This window comes from Euphorbia lathyris, chromosome 8 (assembly GCF_963576675.1).
Source record: "Euphorbia lathyris chromosome 8, ddEupLath1.1, whole genome shotgun sequence".
Lineage (NCBI taxonomy): Eukaryota > Viridiplantae > Streptophyta > Magnoliopsida > Malpighiales > Euphorbiaceae > Euphorbia > Euphorbia lathyris.
This window is the reverse complement of record NC_088917.1, coordinates 64,073,220-64,094,340: the sequence shown is the minus strand read 5'-3', so window position 1 is coordinate 64,094,340 and position 21,121 is coordinate 64,073,220. Positions and strand designations below refer to the sequence as shown.

Sequence of the window (21,121 nt, the reverse complement as noted above, 5' to 3'; positions counted from 1 at the left end):
GTGTTTTTTTTAATGAAATAAAAAGAAGGGGTGAGTTGTAGTTTGGATATGGCATCAAATTAATAATAATGGACACCATGAACAATAGTTATGCTCAAGTCAAAACATCAAACACGGTTTTTCTGGAAATTAAAGACAGGGAGAGCATAGGAGTCAATGGTTTGTAGAATTAGTCAAAATAATAATAATAATAATTAAAGTGTAAAAATACTCGTAAAGTTTATATTTATGAGCAATTTTATTATTAATGTTTAAAATGGTACAATTTTACCTTTAACATTAGCAGTCAAGAGCAATTTTACTTCTAACGTTCACAAGTTGGATTAATTAGAGAAATTATTCATCAAATTGTCTTCTCATCTACACTTTACATTTGCGTCATTTTATTAGTAATAGCTCGTAAACATATGATTAAACATGATAGAATTTGAAAAATATTGTATTTTGTACGAGTTGACAAAAAATTCAAATATTTCACCGAATTTAGAAATATTAATCTTCAATTCTATTATTAAATCACAAAAATATGAAATCTTTTTTTAAATCAACTTGTGTACAATTGGTGCAGAATAAGAAACAAAAATATATGTGTTTTTTTATAATGACATCTAAAATTGGCCCAATATGCCAACATTGGTAGTAAAATTGATCTTTATTATCAATGTTAGGGGTAAAATTGCATCATTTTAGACGTTAATTATAAAATTTCTCCTACCTATAAATATTATGAGTATTTTTTTGCAGCTAATTCCGAACAAAATTAGAATTCGTAAAAAAAAATAAATAAAATTTAGAATGATATTTAAAATTTAGCTAGGAGTACGTATTTATTTTTAATTAATATTTAATTATTTTTATTATAGATTTATTCTAATATAATATATTTATATGTTTATCGAATGATGTATATATTTATTTTATTTATATAAATTTATGAAGAGAAACTTTGCAGTTCAAATAAATAGAAATATTATATGTAAATTAAGGGTTGCGCTGCCACAATTCACAACTCAGAACATCAACATGCTTCCCGCAATCTAAACTACAGCTTGTACAAAATTCATTAACCACAAACCATCTCAAAGTCTTGTAGTTAAAGGGAGCTTGTAATTCAAATTTTATCGATTTTTTTTATGTCAATTGCTCAAATTTTATTGTTTGATTTTATAGTTTGATTTTAACTGAATTTTCTGAATTCAAAACTTATGTTTTTGGTTTATGCAATTCATAAATCGGTGGCTGCACACATACGGTTTAACACGGATCATTTAAAGCAATATTCTTCAACCGATAAATAGAATCCATGCATTATTGATTTTCTCTTTAACTTCATTTCGCAATTGGTCATCTTAAATTAAAAAGGATTCTCCACAAGTATGAACATGGCATCTAACATTTGCTTGCTGATTAGAATTTCAAACCCAATAACACATTACCTCTGCAATTTGTCTTCTTAATCCAAGAATTTTCCAATTGGAAATTCTTAACTCGCATACATGCATTTCGATCAATAGTCAAGAAGAGGGCAGTGTTGTCGGAACAAGGAGCGTCCAAGTTTAAAATGTTCGACATAGTGAAAATCGCCAGCCAATCTGACGAAGCCATAACACAATCGAACTTTTCCTCAACCAAGCAGCTCGAGTCGCTCTGTTTCTCCCAGTGTATGGGTAGCCTAGTAATTGAACTTTAGAAAGTCCGCAAGCCTCAATTGCATCACTGAACCCTCTTATCAAATAATTGGGGTGTCAATTACCTCATTTTTTCTCAGATTGATATAGCATATCATTGAGATCTCCTATTATGGGCCATGGAATGGTAGAACAGTAATGAAGATGTTTCAAGAGGGTCCAATAATCCTTCCCACGACTTCTCGAGGGAAACCATAATAGCATGTGAGATGTCAACTTTGAATCCATTGGATAGACACCTTAACATCAATAAAGTTTTTATATACAATTGGACTTCCAAAAAAGAGCAAGCCCGCCTTCGTAATTAATTGGTTCCACAAAAAAATCTAATATAAGCAATTTTATTTTTTAGGGTAAATTACATCCATGGCCACTGAACTTTACCCATTTTCACATTATGGCCACTGAATTTCATTTCTTCCTGGTATGGCCATTGAACTTTACACTTTTTAACACCGATGGCCACTTAACGTCTCAAAACGACTGTTGACGGTCAAAAATAAAAATCCAAAGCGTTAATGATATTCTAAGAAACTTTAATTCTTGAAAATTTTCGTTTTGAGGTCATTTGGGTGTTGTTTGGTTAGGAGAGAGAAAGTGAATTTTTAGAGAGAGAAAGCTACAAAAAAATATAATTTTTGAAAATAAAAAATGTGGTTTTATGGTAAATGTCGTTCTGAACAACTTTAATTCTTGAATATTTTCATTTTGAGATCGTTAACGATCGTTAACGGTCATTTTGAGAAGTTGGTTAAAATTGAGTGGCCACCGGTGTTAAAAAGTGTAAAGTTCAGTGGCCATACTGGGAAGAAATGAAGTTTAGTGGCTATAATGTGAAAATGGGTAAAGTTTGGTGGCCATGGATGTAATTTACCCTTATTTTTTATTGCCTCAATTTTTTTTTCTATTTCACTTCCATAAAAAAATCATGTTTATAGTGAAACATAAGATATACTAGTATATGAGTTGTCCGAGTATTATCCATTAATCTCCGGCAGTTTCAACTTAAAGTTCTCATTTTTTCGACAATTACCATCTCGTAAAAAAACAAAACATTCTTACTTAGTTCTATTAACTCGTCCAAAGCGAAACATATTTTTTTATATTTATATCTAGCCAAATAACTGAATAGTAAAACCAACAATTAATAAACACATTAATTAGTGTTAGATTGTCTAAAATTTACAAATACATAAGTTATTTATTATTAAAATATCAAACTACATATTTGTATATTAATTAAGACTGATTAGAATAATTAAGGGTTTCAAATCGTTTAAATTAGAATCTCGAATTAAATCCTAATATATATTTTTTTTTTTTGAAAACGGAATAGATTTGATAACAACCCAAATTATTCTTGAATAAGGAATAAGGGAAAATTAATAGAAATAATGGCAAACCATTATTCCTTCTAAAAGAGATATTTATACATGATTAATGTGGAATTAATGATAATTAATGCAGGGGAGAATATGCAAATAATGAGGAAAAGGAAGGAGTCTCTAGCATTATGCCACGCCACGTGGACCATGGCGAGATACGCCATAACGAGATACGCCCGATGAGAGCGAGTAGCAGAGACCCGTCATAGCTCTCAAGGAGAGCGTACATACGCCTTGACGGATCAAAGAATACGAAAATGGATATTCATCTTACTGACAGAATATTATCCCAATGACCAAAAGGGATATTCACCTTGAGAACGCCGCAAGAAGAACCGGATGGCGGATCTCCACGGTTCAGCTCAGTGAGATCCGCTGGCGAACCTATGAGGCGAATCTCCACTTTCACCTGATTCATCACAGTAACGGCTAACCGCCGACTCGGCCATAAAGACCATTAATGAGCTATCAATTAGCTAACCGCCAGGTTAAAGGTAACCAGTAACCGCCAGCTTAAAGGTAACCAGTAACCGCCATTAATGGAGCATTAATGGAGACCTTCTAGTTGCTGAAGGTTACGACTTCCTAGCTATATATAGCCTACATCCCTAGGCTATCAAGGTACACTTTTACTTACCCTTTGTCAATTCAGTTTGCTCTCTTGATTTTCCTTACTGACTTTAGCATCGGAGTGTCCCCGGTCGATCCCAACGGCGCCTCACAGGGAAGTGCTCCGATCAAGGATTTTTCCCCGAGTTATCAATTGGTGCGGTGAGCGTGGATCTCTAACAAACAGAAGATCACAAAATCTTGATTGTATAGAGTTTCACAAAGAACAAAACAATGGAGTGAGAGGAATAGAAATCACAATCTCAAACTTTGGCTCAATCAGTACAACAAATCTATCCAAATATACAGTTCTCCATATATTGGTGGGAAAGAGTTTTCTACATTGAATCTGGAATTTTATGATGAAAAAGATAAGTTTCATCACCTTTCTTATTCCATTTTTAATTAAAGAAAATTGAGATCCCTCACTCTTATAAAATGCTATGAATATCATTACATGTTATTTTGATAAATCTAATAAATTGTGAAAGATGAAGTCATAGACACAAATCTTTCATTAAATCTTGCATGCTTACTATGTCCTCATATTTTTATGCATGACAAGTGTAATATGATATTATCATTGAATTAGTACAAACGCATGTATAAGACCCATAATCTTGGGATTTACAAAAAGAATCATCCATTCAATGTGATTTTGTCATTTGATATTAAAATATCATAAAAGGGCTCATGTAATTACAAATTATTTAGATCTGGTCGGTCTTTTGGATGAACATGCATATAACTATTAGAAGAAATTACAAAAAAAATCATATTTGGTTTTTTGTACAATTCACCATCTATATATGGCTTTTCTCCTATATAGTACTTTTAATATCAGAAATTCATATTTTTGAATATTGTTTTGTCAAACAGTTATTTTATTCCCTTTTTTTACAAGGATGTGTCTATTCATATAAAAACTGTTTATTTGACATTGTTAGAATTTCTGTTACCAACACAAGAGACTTGAAAATATTGAGTCTATTTGTAATTATCCTGTAATTGTCTCTAACTATTAAGGCCATTATGGGTTGATGAATTACCAAATTGGATAAACAAAAATTTCATGTCCTGAGCTAACTACAAAATAGTGCAAGTGTCGGTTTCGGATCAGAACATTAATTTATGCGAAATTCTTAAGATATACATGAGAATTCCTTAAAAATTGGAGGATTGTATGTGAAGGTAGGTGAGAGTGGATTTTGAGTAATTTTCCTTACACTCCAAATTGGAGGAGAATCATGGTACATGTATTTTTCTTCCAAAATTGCCCTTTCTCTTTTATTTTATTCGTAAAAATGAAATGATATAAGAGTAATTTTATATATAACTATATTATTAAATCATCACTTACCTTTCTTTAATTACACCTCATTCAAATGAGGCTTTAATGATCTCTGAATGCCATTAATGTATGGATGCACAATATTAATTGCAAGTAAATAGCAACTATGTAAGATATCTTACCCAATATAGAATGTCATAACTTTTATGACGTTTAAAATAAATATGCTATCTTGGATATTAATGCGCATTGAAATACAAAAGGACATTATTCTTAAACCATTCTCATTATGGTTATTTATTAAGAATTCATTATGATATTCATGTGCAGTAGCAATCTTTATGGTTATGACCGTTATACGTGATATTATTATTAAAACAAGCACGATTAAAATTCTATTATGAATTTGTTTGACATATAATATTTACTCGGTTTTATCCTTTGACTAAGTTCATTCTAGAGTCAGGGACCAACGCGAAGGAATTATTAAGTTGATTCCAAGATGAATTAAAAATTCCATAAAGAGACATTGCATCATACATGATATTTGCCAACAAGGCAAATGCAAACATTCTTTTGCTATGAAGTATGTTCCATGGATCAAGCCATTGATCCCCCAAGGTAAGTGAATATAGCTTTTATGACTTACCACAATCTTTTAATAATGGATATAGCATGCCCCACTTCTGGAGTTCTTTCAGTGCTAACCCACAGGTACAAGGGAGTTGCTAATACTACAACCAGTGCAAACACTGATATGAAAAATAAAGCTCATTCCAAAGAAGTGTATATGCAGAGTCACTTCAGAAAAATTCCTTGACTATGTCATTGGCCAAAAAGGAGTTAGAGCAAATCCAGATAAAATAAAAAACCTTGCGAGGAAAAAGGTGAAAAGAGCGCCTAAATAAAAGCCATGCGAGGAAAAGGGTGAAAAGAGCGCCTAAATGAAAACCCCACAATGGGTGAGAAAGATCCAGAGGTTGAACGGGCGGATCATCATACTAGAAAGATTGTCAACAAGCATATCAAGGTATAAAACAATTCCTAGCAGAACCACCCTTGATGAGCAGACCAATCTGAAGGGGAGACCTGCATTTGTATCAATCTGTCATGGATAAAGATATGTGCACCGTGGTTATTTAAGAAGAAGAAGGTCAGCAGTTCTCCATATATTATGTTAGCAAAATGTTGAAGGATGCGGAGACAAGATATCAGAAGTTAGATAAAATGGCTCCCACGGTTGTGACAACATCCATCCGCGTTAAACCATATCTCCAAGCATAACCTCAACATGATCGAGATCAAGATCAAGAATCGGCTTCACCATCATGATTCAACATTGAATACACGAATGATGAGATTGAAAGGCGAGTGCATGCCGCTCTATATAGACAAGAGAACAATGCAGAAAGGTACGCCATCAAGTTAACATGAATTCGCCATTCACAGCACGGATCCTAGGGTACGAAGCGGACAGAATGTTTAAAGCTTCCAACTTGCCACAATATAAAAGAAAAGATTCAATATAAGCGGGACATTACATATCCCGAACCCAAAGGAGGGGAGCATGTAACTGTTGGAAGAAACGCCAAAGCGTACTACAGGTTGGCCACCACACTGAAGCTTGCTGTGAGCTGGCAAACTAGATAGCTTTGTCCAGAATAACAAATAACAAGATGACAAGCAGAAGACAGATCCCAAAAATAAATTCAAAAGTGTCATTAATGTCATAGCAGATGGACCAGTGTATCAGCCACCCGTGGAAAAAGAAAAAATATCCGCTCTGGATAAAACATCCCTCCATTGCTCCTTTTGCAGAAACAGGTCCGGTAATCTCTCCACATGCAGATGCATTGGTAGTAACAATGGCGATTCAAGGATGGGAGATAAAATAAAGCAAGTAAAGACACGGGCAGTTCTCGCAATGTCATCACCAAAGGTGCATTCGCCAAACTAAAGGTTGATCCGATCCAAATAGAAACAACCATTGTTGACATCATTGGAGTGACGGGTCACACTATCCAGACCAATGGCCAGAGGTTGCAGCCCTAATTTCCATCCGTCGTCTGACAATGTACATTCCCACCAGCAAAGGAGGAGTAATGATTAGCGGGAACCAAATGGTGGCTAAAGAGACTTATACTCGGCGTCACTATCAATCCGCCCATAATCCAAAGAGGATGAAGGTGAGAAATATTAACTTGTCACTACAGCTTTGGGCGACACAGAAACGCTCCTTATTGCTGATGGAAAGCGGGTGCGGATCGCCAAAGGATTAAAACTTGAGATCAAAGAGGAATTTAAAAAAGTTCTCATTGAGTCTGAAAGCATATTTACATAGGAGAATGAGATCCCCACAGGAGTAAGCCCAGATGTGATTACTCATAAGTTAAACATCATTGAGGATGCGGTTCTAGTTGCTCGGAAAAGGCGGAACCATGGACCTAAAAATCAGTATTTTTACATATTCTTATATGTGCATTAAACTGTTATAGTATCCTACATTTTATAATTTATTCTTTCTCGCCATACTTCTTATATTCATTTGCCTACCTTTTAGTGTTGATATACGCCCAGTGGCTGGCGAATGAAAAGTTCCACAGGCGGATCAATTACCTCAAAGATAGGACAATTGATCCCATCACGGGCGGATCCCCTTTCCATAAAGATAAGAAGCACAGACCCTCAGGAGCTTTCAAATGAGCTCAACTCTCTCCTCAAAGACAAGAAAAGGATTGACCACCATCAAAAGCGGGTTAAAATCGTCTCAAACATGAGATCATTACACCCTCAACTTTCTCCTCAAAGATAGGAGAACACTCTCATGGGCGGATCCATCTTTAGATGATCACCATTCGAGAAAGAGTTAAAACATTCCTTGGACGCAAGGACTTTACACTCTCTCACTCCCTTCCCAAAGAAGGGTTCACAAGTCCTACGGGCGGATCGCTTCACCTCAAAGATAGGTAGCAAGTTGATCCCCTAGGCAGCTTTACTTCCTCTAGAAGGAATAGAACAGCTTCTAAACCTTCACAAAGGTTCACACATTGGGGTACGGCTGGCCACCTACCCTAAACAATCGGAGAAATCCTAAACCAGATTCTAGAAAATTACTTGCTAAAAGATATAATGCATTAGTAAAAATAGTTCTGGAAAGCAAAGGGTTCATCCAACTAATGAAACCTCATCTTCATCTCTAAGTAATGAAGCCTCGTCTTCATCTCCAAGTAATGAAGCCTCGTCTTCATCTCCAAACAATGAAGCCTCGTCTTCATCTCCAAGTAATGAAGCCTCGTCTTCATCTCCAAACAATGAAGCCTCTTCTTCTTTCAATTCATGAAGCCTCGTCTTCATCCAATTCATGAAGCCTCGTCTTCATCCAATTCATGAAGCCTCGTCTTCATCCAATCAATGAAGCCTCGTCTTCATCCAATTAATTAAATCTCGTCTTTATCCAAACAATAAAGTCTCGTTTTCATCAAAGTAATGAATCTGCATCTTCATCATAGAAATAACAAAGTCTCGCCTCCACAAAATGCACAAAAGTCCCTAAATGGCTGATCATTCTTACTAATCCCTAAGTGCGGGTCATTCTCCTCAATATGGCAGAACTGAACAAAAGAAGTCCCTAAGGCGAATCATAATCCTATGTCGTAGGAACAAATGGTCCCATAAAGGGCGGGTTATTCCCTTTCTAAAGGAAATATAACTCTCAAGAAGCCCCTAAAGGCTAACAATGGATACGGTTGGCCACCTATCCACGAAGAAGCAAAATCCCCTAAAAGCGCATCATTTCCATATGTGATCCCCCATCTAGGGCGGGTCCACTTTCCTCCAAGATAGAAAAATAAAACACCATTTAGACAGCCCTAAAGAGCTTTTTATACCTTTAGGGGGGGCTTCTGATAACAACTCAAATTATTCTTGAATAAGGAATAAGGGAAAATTAATAGAAATAATGGCAAACCATTATTCCTTCTAAAAGAGATATTTATACATGATTAATGTGGAATTAATGATAATTAATGCAGGGGAGAATATGCAAATAATGAGGAAAATGAAGGAGTCTCTAGCATTATGCCACGCCACGTGGACCATGGCGAGATACGCCATAACGAGATACGCCCGATGAGAGCGAGTAGCGGAGACCCGCCATAGCTCTCAAGGAGAGCGTGCATACGCCTTGACGGATCAAAGAATACGAAAAGGGATATTCATCTTACTGACAGAATATTATCCCAAGGACGAAAAGGGATATTCACCTTGAGAACGCCGCAAGAAGAACCGGATGGCGGATCTCCACGGTTCAGCTCAGTGAGATCCGCTGGCGAACCTATGAGGCGAATCTCCTCTTTCACCTGATTCATCACAGTAACGGCTAACCGCCGACTCGGCCATAAAGACCATTAATGAGCTATCAATTAGCTAACCGCCAGGTTAAAGGTAACCAGTAACCGCCAGCTTAAAGGTAACCAGTAACCGCCATTAATGGAGCATTAATGGAGACCTTCTAGTTGCTGAAGGTTACGACTTCCTAGCTATATATAGCCTACATCCCTAGGCTATCAAGGTACACTTTTACTTACCCTTTGTCAATTCAGTTTGCTCTCTTGATCTTCCTTACTGACTTTGGCATCGGAGTGTCCCCGGCCGATCCCAACAGCGCCTCACAGGGAAGTGCTCCGATCAAGGATTTTTCCCCGAGTTATCAAGATTAATGAGCCACAATCGGGCAAAAGTTCAACAAACTAGAAGAAATAAATAAAAGGAATAGCATGTAAACAGGAAAGCCGAGCAAAAGCATCAGCTAGACCGTTAGCTAAACGCTTGACAAAACGGACCGAAAAACCGTTGTTGAGACTGAGTAAAGATTTACACTGAGCAATGATATCACCAAACTCGCTTTCGTCGGGTAGAGACGAATTAACTGCTTGAACAACAGTTAACAAATCTGATTCCAAAAGTACATCCTCAAAACCAGCCGATTTAATCCAATTAAATGCATTTAACAGAGCTGTAGCTTCCACTTCGTGCACCAGCTGAAGACCATCAGTAGAATTAACCCAAGCAGACAAAAAACACCCCTCATCTGAACGAAGAACAGCAGCAGAACTAGTTTTTCCTACTGCAGCAAAAAACGCAGCATCAACGCTGCAGCAAACCAGACCTTGAGGAGGGCGATGCCACTTCGAACAGACCATAAATCCTAATATATATTAAAAAACTTTAATCGAGAAAGAATTCATTTAAAAATTAACTGACCAGTCTTAAACCGAATAATTAAAAATAGGAAAAGAAAATAAAATTAATATAATATAATTAACTAATTGAACTCATTCCATTCAAAACTAATTTCCGGGTTCTGTACAATGTATGAATTAAACTTGCAAAGAATTTGATTATAAATATAATTAATAAAGGCCATGAAACACACAAATTGCAATTGCGCCTGTAGCTCAGTGGATAGAGCGTCTGTTTCCTAAGCAGAAAGTCGTAGGTTCGACCCTACCTGGCGCGTAAATTGAATTTTAGTTTTTAGTTTTTTCTATTACTTAATCAGGCAATAGTTAATATTTTGTTAACTTTTTATCTAAAATCAGTTGCGCCTGTAGCTCAGTGGATAGAGCGTCTATTTCCTAAGCAGAAAGTCGTAGGTTCGACCCCTACCTGGCGCGTGATCTGCTTATTGGTTTTTATTTTTTCCATTAGCTAACCAGCACTTTAAACATTATTATTATATACTAACTCTTTAGTAACGTTCAGTTGCGCCTGTAGCTCAGTGGATAGAGCGTCTGTTTCCTAAGCAGAAAGTCGTAGGTTCGACCCCTACCTGGCGCGCAGTTTTATTATTGGTCCTGGAAAATATAAAACAAAAACAGATTATTTTGTTAATTTTTAGCATAAAGTTGAGTTAGGCCCCTAATTGATATTTTTAAAATTAATTAGATCATTAATTTATCAATTAGATCCTCAAATATATCTTGATAGTCAACTAAATTCCTAACCTTCTAAAATCGTTAATAATGTTATCAGAATCGGACAAGACATCAAACCGGATTTATAGATGGATCATGAGTCACTTGATCAGATCAAATGACTTGAATTGATCAGACCTTGCCGAAATGAGGTCTTTTAAACCGACCTACTTTTACTTAAAATCATTTTATAAATGAAGGTTTTAATTAATTTTATAACATTTTCTTTTGTTTTTTAATTTTTTATTGTTTAAGTTATTATTTTGTAAATAATTAAATTTAAGAGTCTCCAGTTTGTGGAATCTCGGTTCAACCAGTCAAACCGATCGGTCTAATCTAGCTCCGATAGCACTAGTTTTGATTAGTATTTAATGTTTTAGTTTAGTTTTGGTCAAAGAAATTATTTAAAACTAATCAATATATATATATACTCATTATATTCTCTTATATATAGGTCATTCTATCAAATTAGTTTTTTTTTTCAAATAAAAGTTCAAATCCGAATATCAAAATATGTTGCCTTAAGACCTGTAAAGTATAACACAATTAGATAGGAGCCGCAGACCAGCAAACCTCTCTGATGCTTAAGTTAGTATGAGAATACTAATCTTAGAGAATAAACCACAAGTTTAAGTGTATAGAATTGAGTACCTTTCTCTTTGAACTAAGCTACTATTTATAATGATTTGAGTTTCAGCCTAGATACACGTGTCATTGCCATATTGGTTCGGAACCTAATTCTCTCTCCAAATGGACTTAGCGTGTATCTGAGGTCCAAAGCCTTATTTCTTAAATGATACTTTTTGGGGACCCAAGATGGGCCGATCAAAAAATAGGCCATGGGCCTTTTAGAACCACATGGAGGTTCAACTGATATTATTTACCATATCACAAGTTATTTTAGGATTTTAAAAACTTTTAGTTTAGTTTTTTTTTATCATAATATTAAATTTTTTATATTGGTATATGTGTTTTTCAATATTCTAATGTTTATTTCTCAATAATAACATGAGAGATAAATTTTTTTAATTAACTAACATATTTTTAATTTGTATGAAATATCCTAGAATGACTTATATAAAAGAATGGAAGGAATATACCATATTAATTTTGGTTTTGTTTAAACGATTTCTTTTTAATAAAACTTAAATGATAACCAAAATATTTAGAAAATATTGATTGCATAGAATTGAAAATATAAAATAAACGAACCAAATTTTATTTCAATTACAGTAATCATCTAATACATTAGTAATCTACTTGACCGTTTTAAAACACCATAGGAATGTGGACCCTCTCCCCCATCGGAAATTTTTGGAACTGCAGTGGACTTAATCACAGTTAAGACTACTTTTGAAATTTAAACTTATATTTATTTTTTCTTAAAATATTACTTTTAACAGTCTTGATCACATGTATTTTAATGGGCATGTAGAATTTGCTCATTCACCGTTAGATCTAAGCTTATTTAGAATCCTAAGGTGGAGATTCAAAACATCCTAAGACTTAGATTTAATAAGCTTGTATCTAAACTTTCTCTATTCCGAAACTGTCACACCCGACCCTTGAACGACCTCAATCGGCATCGGGCGTGAAATAAAAAGATCACCATCAACACCTATAAGTCTCCAAAATATCCAAATATCATAAATTTCAAACTTTTCAATTATTCCTCTTAGATATATATTCTAAATAAATCAATATCCTTACTACATTAGTCATTCAAGAACCTCAACATATTTACCAACTCCATTACATTACAATTGAAATACTAAGGTTCTAATGATAATTCTAACAATAAGTAACAACTTCCAATCCTCGCCTAATCGGTCGGTAATCTTCTCTATATCTTGTACTTTCTCACCTAAAAACATTAAAACATTTAAAAGCGTGAGACAAAAATCTCAGTAAGCAATTATCAACTACATAAAGTACTTATACTCAAAATAGCTATATATATATAGTTTAATTTTCAAAATGCATCATATAAAATTCATATTCTTAAAAATGAACATTTTATGGATTAAACCATAAGAAAATACTCAAAGTAGTACTTTTAACCAAATATGCACTTTAAAATATCATAAGCTTGCTATCATTTCTCAAAATACCACACATAGTTAAAACGTAAATCACTGTATTAAAACACTTAATATAAAACTCATATCCAAAATAGCTATATATATATTTTATTTGTTTAAAATCTCAACTATACAAAATAAATAGGTTCGTAATTAACCATTTACTCAAATCAACCGTAAGTCAATAAATACTTCATAAATCGTATTTTGATAAATACTTCATAAACTGTATATCGATAAATACTTCGTAAACTGTATCTTAATAAAAGCTCCATCAACTGTATCTCAAAAGATACCTCACAAATCGTATGTCAATAATTACTTCACAAATCTTATATCAATAAATATTTCGCAAATCGTATCCATCCGAGAGATAATCCCCGTATGTATCAATCCCCACAATATAATAGAATCGAGATATCTCATAATTTTGCCTAACCCGCATGGTCTTACTCAACACTTCTTTGCCATACCCGATAGGTCTTTCAACTGTGTACACAGGCCGTATTTCTCACTAAATACGGACTTTAATAAAACCACATATCCGGATTACTCTTGATGGATACTAAAAATCTTATAATTTCATAATATAATTTAAAATCAGAAATATATATATACCTCATAAATCAACATCATAAAATTTCTTAATACTTTTACTCAATCAATTTCCAAAATATTAAATCATAAATCATAATGTACTAAAATCACCAATAAACAATTTAAAAATATACCTATCAATAACTTCAATTTCTTAAAAATACCATAAATCATCATATATAAACTTTATTTCAATAAATCACAATTTCATCAAAATTACTACTTTAACAATCTTTAATTAAAACTAAAATAAACTTTAAGAAATAAACTTATAGAAAATCACTTAATATATACATATACCATTGTTCATAAATCAATCATCAATAAAGATTCTCAACACATTTTTCTTTAAACTCTACCCCTCAAAATATCAAATCTTTCACAACTATTAATCAAATATACTAAGTTCATCAAAACAAAACCTAAAATATATGTATATAAATATATATCATAGGTTAAAATTAACATGCAAATACATATATAATTACTTGAACTTAACTTTAAGCTCATGTTAAAAACTAATTCATAGAAACTCCAATTAATCAAATGCATGTCAAAAATCACCACAAAAATTCAATTTTCTGGAAAATATAGAGTTATATATACATATATATACATAAAAACTCAAAAGGGTAGTTGATAGTTACTTACTTTAGCACTAATTGAGAGAAAAACACATTAAAACCTCAAATCCACCACCATAATCTGCCTAGGTCGAACCATATGTAGGAATCTCCAAATCAAAATCACACCGACCACAATGTGTATTAGGATGTCTAGAACCTACTGTAAAAAAATCAGCTCGATCCAACGGTTCAATCTCTAGATATGAAGCTATGATCAAAACTTGGTGATTTTGGGTGTTTAAATGGAGAGAATTGAGAAAATGAGGAAGGAAATGAAAATTCAATGAAAGTTTGATTTTTATCATATTTTTTTATCCGAAATCAGGCTTGGGAGTTCTAAATTTCTGTTCCCAGAGTAAAATATCTCTTTTGGTCCCTTTAAAATTTAATTTCTTTCAAAACTTATCCTAAACTTTTAATTTCTTCTAAAATCATGAAATTGGCCTCCGAACTATATCCATAATACCCAATTAACTCTTCAATCAATAAATAAATATAGTGTAACATAATATTAGGGTATAATAATTAAAATTAAGAACACGGATGTGACAGAAACGCTCCTGCCCTCGAAGGCAAGAATGGACTGCTACTTATACATTATATATACTCTCACAAATTCCGTTTTTGCTTTTACCCTATCATCATCAACCCATTATAATTTTATTATTTACCAAATATAATATTCTATGAATTACATATATATATATAATTCTAAAATGATTAAACATCATATATAATGCTTAAAACTGAAAAGAAAAAAAGATTAATAGTTAGGGAACACTATAATACATAAAAGCCACTTTTTTCTTGAAATACACATTAGCACCTTAATAAACACAAAAAATACAAACACACACATGATCCATCCTCTAGTTATTTATACATATATATATATTAACCATACACACATGATATGCAATGATCAGTGGTTGCATTCAGGAGGGAAGCCATGGGGAAAACGGTTAGTATCGGTGCAGTAATTGTAAATCATGAAATTTTTGTGAACCCAGTTCATTCTTTTAATGCTAATCGGATCTAATTGTTGATTTAGCCATGATCTGTTAGGAGAGCAAATGGGTCTGGAAGAAGCATAAGACCACATACATGCATCGGCTCTGAAGTTTCTGTAAGAGGAAGTGAAAGGAGCTTTGGACCAGTCTGTTTTGATGAGACCACCTCTTGTAGCCCATTGATCAGCGTTGTAAATGCTTGAGTATATTCTCATCCGTTGATTTTTGGGGAAACTCACACCCATTGTTTCCATGTTCTTGAATTCTCTTATTGGAACTCCTCCTATTAAGAATCTGACATATATACACAGTATTACAGTTTCAATCTTGGGATTGGGAACTAATTTGTAAATGGTTAGAGATCAGAATTATTATTATGAGCTTTATTTTTTTGGTAAGTAATTTATTAGTCGAAATGATTTTAGCGTAACACACTATTTAGTCGTCTATTTTGACAAATCATTTGGTCATTTTGTGTATGGTTTTTAAATTTTTAACCGAACATATCTTAGTTTTCATAATACCTATAGTACTATATAAAATGGTTATATTAGTCTTTTATTTTCTGTCTGTTTATTTATGTCAAATATAACGGTTAAAATCTAAAAATAAATATACATAAGGACCAAAGGATTAATATTGACAAAAAATAGAAACATCATAATGCGTTTTTCAAAATAGAGGGACTAAACAGTGTGTTAGGTAAAAATGAAGGACTAATAAATTATTTAACCTATTTTTTTTAGTCTAAATGGTTTTATGAATATGGATACATTAAAAATCAGATTGAGGATTACCAAATAGGTTGATGTTAAATTTTATATTTTTTTACAACAAATAAAATATATTTTTTGAATTTTTGAAAGATAAACTAGAAATTTCTGAAATTTAATTATATACATTTTTTTTCAAAAAATAAACATCTTCAAGTTCTCATTTTCAATTATTTATTATAATTGATTGATAATTTAATGTTTGTAATTCATTGATCTTTCACTTTTTATTTCATTAAAACCTTGATTTTTACTTTAAACACATTAAATATCTAATCGTTTATTTTTTATCTTATTAAATCATTGTTTGTTAAATTTCAGTTAAAAAGATAATATTAGTTTCATATGTATTTGAAATTATATATTTTACAGGTTTTACCATTTTTACAACCAAATTATACAGATAAAAAACTTCTTTCATATGGTAATTGAGTTTTATATTAAAAACATGTAATTTTTGTTACTAGGAGATCAATCCTTCGGTGTCTTCTATGCTTGACAAAGTAAGCTTTATTTTGTTTTTTCTACCATTGGATGAGCTTACTTTGTCAAAGTTCATCACCACCCAATGGTGAAAAAAACAAGACTTAATAGACATCCAGTCCCCTAAACTTGTAACTTTTTTTCACCTGGCCCCCTCAACTTAGGGGACAACCTCTCAACCCCCTCAACTCTCCAAAAACATCACATACAGCCCCTTACATCCCTATGTTCGGTCAAAATATTGATATGTGTAGAAAACGTGGTTAACTGTTGACCACACCAATGTCACGTGTCACTTTTTTATTAAAATTTTCCATTCTGGCATAAGAATTCTGATCGAAATCCATCTCTGGTAGTTGCTCACCGAGCACAAATGGGTTTGCTCGCCGAGCAGGGGTCTCAATGAAAAAATTTAATAAAAAATGACACGTGACATTAGTGTCGTCAACAGTTAAGCGCGTTTTCTATACGAGTCAATATTTTGACCGAACATAGGGGTGTAATGGGCTGTATTTGATGTTTTTGAAGAGTTGAGAGGTTGAGAGGTTGTCTCCTAAGTTGAGGGGGCCAGGTGAAAAAAAAAAGTTACAAGTTTAGGAGGTTGGATGTCTATTAAGCCAAAATACAAAGTAAGACTTACTTTGTTAAAAACAAAATAAGCATAGTGTAATCTCAATCCTTAATATATGTAATTTGTAAATAAAAAACTTAAAAGCTTTATGAACTTAAAAAAAATGAAAAAGTTAATGACTTTTTTACCTTTAATATTTCAATCGTTGAGTTTATAAAGTTAAAATAAAATCATAATAATACCTTCCCCAAACAAACAAAAAAATCATAATACATCAGAAGCTCCTCTATCCGTTTGGATTCTCGTTGACTTGTAATTTGTAAACAAGTGAATGACGATTTTTTCATTTTTTATTTCGGTTATGAAAGATTTTTCAATTGAAATTTACGTCCACAGTTAATTTTAAAAGTAAAAAGTGACTTAATAGGTTAAATAAATAAATTAAAAGATAAAAATGCTTTAACGTACATAATGCGATGAGGATTCCAGAGAATAGAATAGGTATGGAAGTCGGCAGTCGGATCAAACCATAGCCTGAACTGCTGCTCTCTGTCTCCTCTTCCATTTGTATACACGTTCGTATGAACCGTATATGGCTGTCCACTCACGTTTCCCAAGAATTCAAAGTCTATCTCATCCCATGAATTTCCTGCCGATTTCATCTGCCAAATTTCACACTTTTCCATTAATTTACACAACCAAATTTCAAGAACAAAGAAGAAGAAGAAAGAGTACATAATAAGATGTAACAGTTCCGGCGGAGTCGCCGGGGACAAGCTTGAGTTGCATATCAATTTTTGCGAACAGGAATTCTTGTTTGGATTGAAATCCAGAGCCTGAATCTTTATCCAGTGAAAGAGTGAGAATTTCACCATTATTCAGTATTTTCCCTCTTCCGTTTCCCCAATTCACAGCAAATTCTCTGTAGAAATTCCCACCATTAACACTATTCATCAACATAGAAATTACCACAAGTACCAAAAAACTGAATGATGAAGATGAAGAAGGTGCAGCCATGGTTGATTCTGAGAAAGTGATATATGAAAAAAGAGGGAGGAGGAGGAGGGTCTATTTATAAAGCGGCGATAGATTGGAAAATGACAAAATGTGGATTTTCTTATTTACGAAAATAATATTTATGGGTTTTCAACTTCACTGCACAGTAGAGACTACCGCGTCGTTTTGTTTTTCCTGAAATTATACTAAATGGTCTAATTCCAATTATAAAAAAAAATCAAAAAAATATTGTATGTGAATTTCAATAATTTGTTCTTCGTTTTTCTTTATAAAGTCACTTTATTTTTTTTTTTTTTTTTTTTTGCGCGTAAAGGTTGGGACTGAGATGAGCGGTCAAGGAGCCAAAATTGGCGTCCTTAAACAGGCTCACCAAACCCTCATATCATAAATAAAGGAAAAGTTCGGTACAAGAAATAAAAGAATAAAGAATGAAAATAAAGAATTAACGAAAACGGAAATTAGCAAAATTTGAGATGTCGTTGATGATGAAGTCGTGGCAGAAAGCCGGAGCCGTCTCCCACCAGCGGACGTCGTGGACCAGGACGCCGAGTCTAGCTAGTGCGTCCGCGGCCCTTTTCCCTCACGGAAGATGTGCGTAGCAATTATTTCCATTGACGAACATTGGTGAAGGCACTTAAGCCACTTTTGCTTCACATTCCAAGGCACCTCCGACGATTTTTCCTTGAGCAGGCGGACCACGTATGTTGAGTCCGATTCTATCCAGAGCTTCATCCACCCTCTTTCCCAAATGCAGATGTCTGTGTCATGTAAACCCCTTGATATATTCTGAATCTGCTGAGAGATCCCGGGGGTGAGAGGCGAAAGATCCCAGAAGTCCCCAATGAGGAATTCTCCCACCCGCGCGGTGCAGCCCCGTCGATCAGCAACCGATAAACCCAACTGATCCGCTAAGTTGGGCTTAATCCATAAACCAGTCCAGAAATTCAGCTTTGACTGCTGGCCAATCCACCATCTAACTTGGCCGTTTAACGAATGAAACATACCTTTGCAGGAGGACCAAACCGTTGAGGTGTAAATGTAAGAACGAAGGGTACCAACCTTGGTTAGAAAACGACCCTGGAGAAGCTCGACAATAAAGGTATGACCCTGAATAATGTCCCAGGAGATTTTCCCCAGCAGAGCCTGATTGAAAAGCTGAAAGTCTTTGATGCCCAATCCACCCTGCATCACTGGCTTGCAACAGGTATAACCCAGTTGACTGTTACTAATTTTTTGTGTCCGTCCAACCCGTCCAGAGGAAGTTGCGTACCTTTCTATTGAGTCGTTTAAGCAAACTGACGGGCCATTTGTAGATGGTGAAGGAGTGAACCAGGGCACCAGTGAACGAAGCTTTAATGAGCGCAAGTCTCCCGACGAATGACAGTGAGGAACCCTTCTAGGTATTGAAGGTACCAAGATAACGGTCTGCCAGCCCCGTTAAGTGTCGTGCTCTAGGGCAACCCGCAAACAGCGGCACGCCAAGGTATTGGAAGGGGAGAGGGGCCTCATGCAGGCCCATGATGCTTTTAACGACATTTCGACCCCTAGGGGGAATCCCGGCACCCAAGTATATAGTGGACTTCTCAAAATTCATTTGATGTCTTGATATATTACCATATGGACCCAAGAGAACGCATATTGTTGATCGAAGCCCTCCCAAAATGATCATAATATTATGAACAAATGAAAAGGAAATTTGCTCATTATTACAAAAACATAATAAATTGTGATTAAGATATATAAAGAAAGATGTATATTATTAATTTTTACTAATTTACAAATTTAAAAATATGGATAAGGTTAAATTTATCCGTAATATTTTTGAGGATGCGTATTTTATTCTTAATGTTTTCAACGTGGAGCAATACAATAGTTGGCGTGAAAATAATAAACTCAATCTATACGGATTGTACTAATCTATAGTTTTGCTAAATGACATTATTTAGTATAGGGTGGAGCAAAAAAAGAAGAAGAAGATATATACCATTTATCTATTAGGTATTCGACACCTGGGCAAATGTGAGTGGACAGCCATATACGGTGCATATGAACGTGTATACAAACGGAAAAGGAGAGAGAGAGCAACAGTTCAAGCTATCGTTTGATCCGACTGCCGACTTCCATACCTATTCTATTCTCTGGAATCCTCATCGCATTATATACGTTATCACTCTACTCTTCCTTATCTTTTTTCATTTAAGTCACTTTTTCTTTAAAAATTAACTGTGAATAAAAGTAGTTCTCGACAGTCCCGGAGTGCCCTACTACCTCCGTGTCCTTTACCTCTAGCTCTGGATCTATTTAAGAGTCCCAGAGTGAATAAAGGTAGTTCTCGACAGTGAATGAAGGTAGTTCTCGACAGTCCCGGAGTGCCCTGCTAGTTTATCCTCGTCCCAGTGAATAAAGGTAGTTCTCGACAGTCCCGGAGTGCCCTGCTACCTTCGTGTCCTTGACCTCTAGCTCTGGATCTATTTAAGAGTCTCGTTTTTATAAGTATGTTACTTGAATCAAAAATTACTCTATGTACTTTTATCTAGACCTACAATTACTTGAAATTTAAAACGTTAATAAAAACAAACAATTTAATATACTAATAACCTATATAATTGTGAATGGTGAAATGCGAAACTAATTGAAATTTTCCAATGGTGACTTTCCCCAAGAACCATAAAGATCAAATAAATATTGTGTTCCTTCTCTTCCTAACCAAATGCTTCCTTGTAGAATGTCACCTTTTATGTCATCAATCCATTACCACATCGTACCAACAAATAAGAGACGAGATCGTGCACACCCTTTGATGCAATCATTAATGTAACTATTGGTCTTTGGATTCACACACATTCTTTCTCTTTTTATGTTATTTCAATAATTATAGTTAGGTGTTACACAATGTGAATGTATATGTCTTGTATTTGTTATTTTGCAATGAGAAAATGGAAAGAACATCTTAGATTCTTCCCTCATTCAATTTTTTTATGATGACATCAAAGAAACTTCTCCGTCAAGCTAAGC

The 21,121-nt window shown here is 34.1% G+C and overlaps 1 protein-coding gene and 3 non-coding genes across 4 annotated transcripts; 3 read left to right on the top strand and 1 right to left on the bottom strand.

The window, feature by feature from the left end:
* The first annotated feature begins 10,418 nt into the window (after positions 1 to 10,418).
* On the top strand, positions 10,419 to 10,490 carry TRNAR-CCU (transfer RNA arginine (anticodon CCU)). Its single transcript has one exon. It is a non-coding gene; the product is annotated as a tRNA-Arg (tRNA).
* An 85-nt stretch (positions 10,491 to 10,575) lies between these two features.
* Positions 10,576 to 10,648, top strand: TRNAR-CCU (transfer RNA arginine (anticodon CCU)). Its single transcript has one exon. It is a non-coding gene; the product is annotated as a tRNA-Arg (tRNA).
* A 90-nt stretch (positions 10,649 to 10,738) lies between these two features.
* On the top strand, positions 10,739 to 10,811 carry TRNAR-CCU (transfer RNA arginine (anticodon CCU)). The gene has a single exon. It is a non-coding gene; the product is annotated as a tRNA-Arg (tRNA).
* A 4,211-nt stretch (positions 10,812 to 15,022) lies between these two features.
* On the bottom strand, positions 15,023 to 18,178 carry LOC136203604 (probable xyloglucan endotransglucosylase/hydrolase protein 25). Its single transcript, XM_065994800.1, has 3 exons — positions 17,825 to 18,178; positions 17,558 to 17,751; positions 15,023 to 15,556 (listed from the first exon to the last, which is right to left on the bottom strand). Exons 1-3 carry the CDS (start codon positions 18,104 to 18,106, stop codon positions 15,175 to 15,177), a joined length of 858 nt encoding a protein of 285 aa, XP_065850872.1. The 5' UTR covers positions 18,107 to 18,178; the 3' UTR covers positions 15,023 to 15,174.
* Between the last annotated feature and the right edge of the window lie 2,943 nt (positions 18,179 to 21,121).

Bases quoted from the DNA above. Each gene is read 5' to 3' on its own strand.
- LOC136203604 (XM_065994800.1), bottom strand. From the start codon at position 18,106: ATGGCTGCACCTTCTTCATCTTCATCATTCAGTTTTTTGGTACTTGTG. The intron at 17,752-17,824 runs GTACTCTTTCTT...GAAATTTGGCAG, and splicing joins GAACTGTTACATCTTATTAT to ATGAAATCGGCAGGAAATTC. The intron at 15,557-17,557 runs GTACGTTAAAGC...TATATATGTCAG, and splicing joins TGGAATCCTCATCGCATTAT to ATTCTTAATAGGAGGAGTTC.